We start from the raw sequence: 9,039 nt of genomic DNA on the forward strand, positions 1-9,039 counted from the left end.
AAGACTGTTTCTCGGTAAAATAAATCCTGACACATTTCATATTTTCGGGATCACAGATGTTCTTTCCCCTGATGAGTAAATACTGTGGAATGTTGTAGTGGGAACGGCTTCCAGGCGTGTTTGGCTCAGCAGTTGCTCACCATTCACAGCTTTCCCGTGTGGAGTCTCATGCACGGGTGCGCGGGGCGCTAGCTGTGGTCGCGCCTCCCTGCGGGCGGCCCGGCAGGCTGGGTGCACGAGGCGGGCTGTGTCCGAGGCCCGAGTCGCAGCGCGCGCTCTCGTTGCAGGTGATCGCCGAGCTGCAGGGCACCGTCTCCTCGCTGCGGGAGGACAGCAGCCGGCAGCAGCTCGCGGCCGAGCGGCGGCTCCAGGAGGTCGTGCGCAAGTTTGAAGACGAGAAGCAGCAGCTGATCAGAGAGAACGAGCGAGCTGTCAAGGTAAGGCGCTTTCACGTGGCTGCCGGCAGGCGAGGCCGCCGCAGGCACCCTTGTCCAGCGCGCCCCCTGGCCTCGCGTGCGCTGGGCTCTGATGCCGCCGGCCCTGCAAGGCCACGTGCCCGCAGGGACAGGCCACCTCAAGCCCAGCACGCCCACAGCCGATACATGCTTGAGAGCCACCCCATGCCCACCCCAGGCTCCTTGGAGCTGCCTCTGGCCAGAGCGAGCGCGTTGGCACTGCTGTCAGGTAAACGCGCGGGCAGCTCCCGTTTACCTGCCCCCACGCGCCACGTCCCCCAGCACTGCCCGGGTCTGATGCGCGGACACCCGCTCTATGGCATCCCGCCTGCGACGGCCGGGTGATCCCCTGGGCCGGTCCTGACTTCACCGCAGAGAACATGGATGAAAGCGTCTGTGTCATTTGGGGTTTAATGTGAGGGTGAGAGTCTGGAGCCTTTATAAGTAACATTTAAAGAGAAAGTGTGAGTTAAAGAATTTCCGGCAAAAGGCTGTTTCTCGGTCATTTGATTTTGTTACAACGGTAGGGTGCAGGTAGGGTGCAGGTAGGGTGATCACATCAGAGCGTTTGGGCTTTGTCTCACCTCTTCTGCCCAGTGTCTCCGTCCTTCTCTCTTCTGGCCTGTTGTCGGCCATCCCTGTGATTTGGCGGAAAGTCAGTGTCCGCATCGCTTGCTTTTTCATGTATACCCTTTACGCTGGGCAGCGCGAATAGAAGCAAAAACCTTAAGATGTGGACAAAACCTTCCAGGCCAGCACACCCTGCCTCCTGACCAGGGGTGAGGACCTGTTTCCTCCTTCATGAGATTTTCCCTATATTTTTCCACCTGTGAGCATTTCTTTCCCCCCTACATGTGATGAGACGCAAAAAGGTGTTTCTTTTTTCATATTCTGATAATCTTTTTTAATCTTTCAATTTTCATTTATAAATGCAGGAAAAAGTCCGCATTGGTCTGTAGAATTCTTTTGCTTTGTATGAACTGTTGACTACTTTCTTTCAACTCTTTTTCTATATAAAGATTTCATTTTAAGTGAATTTCTTTTCCACTTGAAATCCAAATACTGCGTTGTAGGTAATTGCCAAATTTTAAATAAATAATTGGATCCCAACATATGCAAAATGGAAAACATCAATTTACTCCATAACAACATAATTTCTAGTATTGTTTCTTAAAGATTAAAAAAATCTTGAAAGAAATATAATTCATATTTGCCTAGTTTTGTTTATTTTTGCAGTGGTAACCTGTTTACCTGTTACAACGGAAAAACCTGATCCTAATTTCCAGCCAACCGTCAGATCATAAAAGCTGAAGTTGAAGTTAAATGATGAGAGACATACATTGACACAATACACTGGGCTTCCCCGATGACTCGGCGGGCAGAGAGTCTGCCTGCGGTGCAGGAGACACAGTGGATGCAGGTTCGGTCCCTGGGTTGGGAAGATTCCCTGGAGAAGGAAATGGCAACTCGCTCCAGTATTCTTGCCTGGAAAACCCTATGGACAGAGGAGCCTGGCAGGCTACAGTCCAAGGGTCTCAAAGAGACAGTAAGACTAAGCACACGGGCATGGCATCCATATGCATGCATATCTATTTGTAACATGTAATGACCAAAGCCTAGATGCCTGAGAATAACTAAAATTACAGTGTAGATAAGGTGTGTTTGAGTGTTGATTCATTCATTTATACTCTGGTGAAGTGCATGGCTTTTTCTTTACTGACCTGTGTCAGTGTTGATGTGTTAACACTAGTTGCCTTGCTTTTTTTTTAGGCTATGTCACAAAAGTAAGAATGAGAGCTAGTATTTCTTCAACAAGTACTGTGTACCAGGCTTTCTGCCAAACCTTTCCTTTCATCCCATGTTCCATTGTCTCATTTAAGTCTTATAAGTAGTCTTGTCGAGGAAGGCATTTCCATCGTCCCATCTTACAGATGGAAGAGTCAAGGCTCTGGGGTGATGTGACCAGCGAGGACAGGTTCAGTGTCTTTGAGGCACGAGCCTCAGCGACTTCAGCGTGCGCCTGTGGCAGCGAGCCAGGCCCGGCGCACCGGTGAGCGCGGGAGCCCTTGCTCTCGTTCCCTGGCTGCCTGAAGGCGGGTAGTACCTTTGCAGCGCTTGTTCCTCTCGGCATTCTAGTCGTGCTTGTTTTGTAGACGCAGATTCGCGAACGGAGTTAGGTACTCGAGAGAGACACAGTCACCAAGTCCACGTGTCTGCATATACACTCAAGGAAGCCGACGAGGACCTGCGGTTTGTAGTGCTAGATACCAGCGTAGTTAAATGTCGGTTGTCAGCAGTGCTGTAAGAACAGTGTGTGCGCTGCCTGTGAAGTGTGCCTCTGCCCACCTTCCGGGTTGGAGGATGGGGTGGGCGGTAGACCCAGCAGCAGGCCAAGCAGGCCACCGGAGGGTTCCCATGGGTATGCAGGCCTTTCGTCACAGTGAGGCTTTAGGGGAAGACGGAGGTGTTGAGTAGGCCGAAAAACCCACTTACAGGGCCGCCAATCTGGAGAATAGTGCAGAGTACCCCTCACTATTCAGTCACCCCGGAGGCATGCTGTTTCCAGGATCCACCCTGCGTGGCAGGTAAAGACACGCCCAGAGCTTTAGCCGGAAGGATGCTCCTTCCCGCGCTCACATGCCTATCATGGAGCTCCCGTTCCGGGAAAGGCCCCCACAGCACCAGCATTCCCATCTCCTTTCGGTGCTGTACTTTCCACCCTAGCACATCAGCTGAAAACTGAGCAATGTATAAAATGATGCTGGAGAAGGATACTTAAGGATCTGAAAGATGTTCACAAGACAGTTTTCAATGAAAATGCAATTTACAAAACATTAAGTACATAAGAGGTCGTCTTTGCCCCCCCGCCAAAGGTATATATAAAGAGAAGAAAGGCTGGAATTATGTGTCAGCATTTTGCTGGTGGATACTGTTAGTGGTGGAATTTGTGGTAATTTTCCTCTCTTAGCTCTATACTTTAGTTCTTTTTTAAATTAATTGATGTATTTTAATTGGAGAATAATTACTTTACAATATTGTGATGGTTTTTGCCATACTCAACATGAATTGGCCACAGGTATACAAGTTTCCCCCCCCCCCCCCGATACTTTAGTTTTAACAACACTTTGACAACATGACACAGTAAAAATTGTTTGCTAGAAAAGAAAAGGCCTTAGCCTGAAGGAATTCAGAGGTGGACGTCAGGGAGTCCTGCAGCTGAGACCAACGGCGGGCATGAGCCTCGCTGTCTAGGAGACAAGGAGGGGAGCATGCTATGAAGGGGAACTCCTGGGGCATAGAGACTTCTAGAAACACAGTCATGCAAGCAGATCCTTTACGCTGAAGTACACCCCGTCTCCAGAGCAGAAGTCCTCATCACTGTTCACTGCTTCAGTTCATCCTCACCTTCAGAGGCAAGCTTCTGAAGAGATCTGTCGCTGCTATGTAACAAGTCACCCCCCAACCTGGGGGTTTAGAGCAACAGCTGTTTTGCGCACACCAGTCTTCACGTCAGGAACATGCGCGGGGGCGGGCGGGCGGCTCTGCTCAGCAAGCGGCGTGGGGTGCGCCCTGGTCAGCGTACTTCTCCCGGAAGCTGGGCTGGGCTGCAGTGCCCAGGACCGTGCATGGCCTCTTTTGTTTTGTTTTAAGAAAATCTACTCTATTGTTTTTATGAAAATGGATGATGGCATATGCTCATGAATAATTCCGAGCGCAGTGGGGAAAGGGAAAGTGCCTGAAGTCACGGCAGAGCTCATCACCCAGAAGCAGCAACCACCTTAGCCGTCAGGTGAGGCCATCGCAGGTGCCTGACTACTGCAGGGAGAAAGGAGACCCAGGCGGACTGGTGAGCTGGGTTCACCCGCTAGATGCTGTATTTGTGTTAGGCTTAGAAAAATCTCGTTGATTTTACTTAAATTCGGCAGATGGGTGAATCTAGAGTGAAACAGGAAGAACTGTTAAACTTTGGGGCAGAATTTGAGTTTTGGCTGAAGACTGAGTTCTAGAATAACACACGTGCTCCCTTGACCCTCGTCACTCCTCCTGCTTGGGGTGCGCACGGTCTGGGCTTGCGACACGCACAGTTTGTCTCTAGCCGTAACCTTACTTCATACCCACACTGTCTCTAAAGGACGTGGTACTTCCCACCAGGCCCTTTATAGTCAGCCTTCCACACTCCCACCCCCAAACTCCTAACTTTCATGTGGTTCCAAATGGGCAGGATTTCATGGGCAAGTGGTTCCTTCAAGACTCACGGTGCTGCCTTCCCCGGGTTTTTCCATGTTTAAGAATGTCTTCTGGGACATCCCTGGTGATCCAGCGGTTAGGAATCCACCTTCCAACGCAGGGTGTGAGGGTTCGATCCCTAGTTGGGGAACTAAGATCCCATGTGCCTTACAGCAAAAAAAAAAAAAAAAAACATAAAAACAACAGAAGCAATATTGTAACAAATTCAGTAAAGACTAAAAGTGACCCATATCAAAAAAAAAATTCTTAAAGTTTTTAAAAAGTCTGCTGATTAACCCTTATGTTTGAATAACCTGTGAGATGGACATAGTATCCTTATCTTCATTTTCAACTGAAAACTTGGACGTTGCTCACGTGGCACATAAAGCTGCCGTGGAGAAAACTAGGCAAGGTTGAGCTTTCCCAGGTCCGCAGTTTGCTGTTTCTAGGGGATTCCTGAAGAAGTCTGTCTTTATCATTAAGCTTAATAGAGTAACACGGATAAATTATGCTTTTAACCAGGATCCCCCTAAATGCTAAGCATTCCGTATCAACTGTCTCTGAAGTGCAGCGAACCTCCCCTCCATATAACACTTGCTGGTAGAGTCTCTGCGTTTTCTGGAGCCTAGGGAAGGGGCGGGAGAGCTGGAGCAGAGGGCGCTCACAGGCTGGTCAGGCTGACTGCTCTTTGAGTTCACACTGCCTTAAAGGGTGTGCGGGCAGCGGCATGTCATCCTGGGGATTGAGTTGTCCCAATTTGGTGTCCACATGCTGTGGTTTTTCCAGTAGTCATGTACAGACATGAGAGTTAGACCTTAAGGAAGGCCGAGCACTGAAGAATTGATGCTTTCAAACTCTGGTGCTGGACTAGACACTTGAGAGTCCCTTGGACAGCAAGGAGATCAAACCAGTCAATCCTAAAGGAAATCAGTCCTGAACATGCATTGGAAAAACTTAAGCTGATGCTTAAGCTGAATCTCCTATACTTTGGCCAAGTGATGTGAGGAGCCAGCTCATTGGAAAAAACCCTGATGCTGGGAAAGATTGAGGGCAGGAGGGGGAGGAGGCAACAGGCAGCAGAGGATGAGACGGTTAGATGGCATCATCAACTCAGTGGACATGGGTTTGTGCAAACTCCGGGAGATGGTAAAGGACAGGGAGTGTGCCGCAGTCCGTGGGGTTGCAAAGAGTCAGACACAATTTAGCAACTGAACAACAATGGTTTTAATCTCTGATGTAGTAAATATTATAGATACAACCCACATACACAAAACCTCTTTGGGGTTCTTAATTTCTTAAAAGTGTAAAGGGGACCAGAGACCAAATCCTTTGAGAGTCGCTTGTCTAGACGTTGCCCTTCTCTCGGCCTTGTTGACCGCCTGCTCTCTACCTTCGTGCTCACCGTGGTGATACAGTCTCCGTGTAGAGTCCTTTCCCTTACGGTTTCAGTGTCATCTTCTGTGACGTGTCTGGGTGAGAAGCCATGCCAGGTTTGTTCCTTCCTCTAGTGAAGTTTCCACTGCACCCTGATGCTGTCCCCACGTCCTCATCTGAAACCTTGCTGTGGGACATGTTTTGCACCCCGGGATCTGCACGTCTAGGGAGGTGACGTGGAGCTCGTCGTTATCTGTGGGCAGGGGCGACACGCGGCACCCAGACCCACGTGCGGCGTGACGCATGCGAACGCCCTGAGCGGACGGACAGAAACTCCCTCGCACCTTCCAGAACAGTCGGTGGTCTTGAGAGGATTTGGGGATTGCAAAGAGGAGGTCGTGTCTGGATTCTGCTTCCTTCTGCCGCCGAGCAGACCCTAAGTTTCTTGAGCACAAGCGCTTACTGCCAGGTTTGTTTCAGTGGAAGTTCTGGAAATAGACTGAATAAATGAATGATGAAAAGTGAAAGTCGCTCAGTCGCGTCTGACTCTTTGTGACCCCGTGGACTGTACAGTGCATGGAGCTCTCCAGGCCGGAGTACTGGCGTGGGTAGCCGTTCTCTTCTCCAGGGCATCTTCCCAACCCAGGGGTGAACCCGAGTCTCTTGCATCGCAGGCGGATTCTTCAGCAGCTGATGTTACCTCTTAAATCAAGGCTCTGGAAGGAAGCACATGCCTTCACTCTGGAGTCGCGCTGCTGGCAGCAGCGAGCTCGGGAGTGCTTTGTGCTGCAGTAGCAGACGCTCGAACACGGCTCCGATTTGGGCTGGCAGGTTTGTGTTTTGCCTCCCAGGCAGATTCTAATCAAACCCCCTCACCGTGTTCACACAGCATCTCTGTGCCCCAAACCCCAGGCTGCCCACCAGAGCCGGCCGTCTGAGCGTCCGTCAGCACCGCCCCTGAACTCACACCGGTTGGCGGGGGATGTGGGCAGAGGCAGCGCTGCAGGAGGACCGGGAGCCCTCCTCCAGCGTCGGGCACCCCCAGGCCGAGTCCTGTCCGTGAAGCTGGTGGATTGAGAGTGCCTCGCTGTGAAGCCAGATGTCCGAGCAGAGATTTCACATCGCAGAGAGGTGTTGTAAAATTTTCGCTTGTAGGTACAGAAAAGAGATTTTAGAGCTGGGATGCTCTTCTGCCTTGGCCACTGCCTGGAGTTTACGAGGAAAGATCGCTGCCAGGGGGCCGTCGAGCAATCTGGTCTGTGTTACCAGCAGGGCTGGAGGGAGGGGAAAGAGCATTTCATAAGGTTGGGCAATTGTTGCTGTGCTGAAAGCTCACAGGAATCCACTTCCCAGAGAATAAAATTACAGACCTCATTGTGGGATTTCAGGGACATTGAGAAACAGGGAGCAATCCCGGAGCCTGGCATCAGACAGCCCTGCTTGGAACCTGCTCACCAGCTAATTCCTGTCTCCCCTGTGCTCATCCTAAGGGCGTGGAGGGCACGCTGCCTCGGTGCCCTCTGGAGCTGGAGTAATAATGCCAAGAAGAGAAATGCACTTTCCATCTCACCCAAGGTGATTGGCCTGCCCACGCGGAGAGGGAGACGGCCGTCCAGTCCTAACCGCGTCAACGGGAGCGCCGTTTCCCCAGGAAGGGTGCTCTGGGCGGCGGGCATGAGACGCGGCGATGGCTGAGCAGAGGGGGCGAGCGGTCTCCCCGAAAGTATGCCAGCCCCGCCTCTCCTCCAGCTCTGTTCTCTGGAAGATCTCTGCTCTACTTGAAGACAAGTCGAAGGTCATTTGTTCAGTGGAAAAAACCTTCAAGCACTGTGAAGAGCATTGTTAGCCCCTGGGCCCAGGCCTGTGTGTTATAACAGGGAGCCGAGCAGAGTCGGGTGAGTGAGTGTGAGGGCGCCTGCGGAGGGCGGACACGGGCAGGAGCAGGGATCCTGCGCCAACGCCTGTGCCTCGTGGAAGAGCCCGCAACACCGCGCGGTCCAAACTGGGAACGGCTCTGCTGCCTCAGATGCTGGAATATGGGTGCATCCTTCAGCTTTTTTCCTTTCATATATGAAAAAATTAACAAATAACTGTTTGGAAATATTTTCATCCTTAATAATTCTGAACTAATCCGAAGCTGTTTCAAAGTCAGTATGATGACCTGAAATATGTGATTTCATCATTACCTAAGCGGCCACAGCTAAAGTGACTGAATGATTGCCGTGTCTTATAACATAGCCTTCCAGCTCCAGGCCCCATGGTTGCAAGGACCGTCCACCTCCCCAAGACGGGGCTGGAAGGACAGACAGTGGACGGACGGCTCTCCACCATCCCTGATTCGCTTTCGAGCTGCCGGGCACCCTCCTGCTCTGCTTTCTCTGAGGCACCGAGTCAGCTCTCCCACGCGTCCCCCAGGCCCCTTTACTAATCCCAGCGTGATGTAGCCGTTGAGGCCTGAACCAGTGGTGTTTTCCCACCTCTAGTGCCCCCCCAACGCCATGCAGCATTGACCATATTGACCCACAACTTTCCCTCTAGAGCAGGGCTTGGAGAACCTTCTCCGAAAAGGGCTGGAGAGTGGATATTCTGGGGTCATACAGTCTCCGTCACAGTGACCCAGCTCCTGGTGCCGTGCTGCGCAAGCCTCAGACAGTTCGTTAACAAATGGGTGAGGCTGTATTCCAATAAAACTTTATTTAGGAGAACAGGCTTGAGTGAGGACATAGCCCACTGGCCGCAGTCTGCCCGCCGGGATCGGGGAGCTCACACCACTTCTGGTTGGCGGGTCTCCTCTGCTGGGCTCGCACCCCCTGCGTGGGCGGCCTCCGGTCCGGGCTGGGCTTTGCAGACCGTCTCCCAGCACGGTGCGCTCGTCTCCCCTGTGACTCTCTGGCTGTCACTTCTGTCGAGATGCTCGCAGGAAGCCTCGCCTGACTGGTCAGGCCCCATGGCTCCCATCTTCTGCCGGAGATGCGCTGCCGCA

At 51.7% G+C, this 9,039-nt stretch overlaps 1 protein-coding gene across 1 annotated transcript in view; it reads left to right on the plus strand.

The window, feature by feature from the left end:
• CEP112 (centrosomal protein 112kDa) overlaps positions 1-9,039 on the plus strand; it is a 318,653-nt gene that overhangs the window by 253,942 nt on the left and 55,672 nt on the right. The window contains 1 exon segment of the mRNA XM_010856057.1: positions 288-437. Coding sequence (XP_010854359.1) covers positions 288-437 — 150 coding nt within the window.

This window comes from Bison bison, unplaced genomic scaffold, assembly GCF_000754665.1.
Source record: "Bison bison bison isolate TAMUID 2011002044 unplaced genomic scaffold, Bison_UMD1.0 scf7180017864371, whole genome shotgun sequence".
Classification (NCBI taxonomy): Eukaryota; Metazoa; Chordata; class Mammalia; order Artiodactyla; family Bovidae; genus Bison; species Bison bison.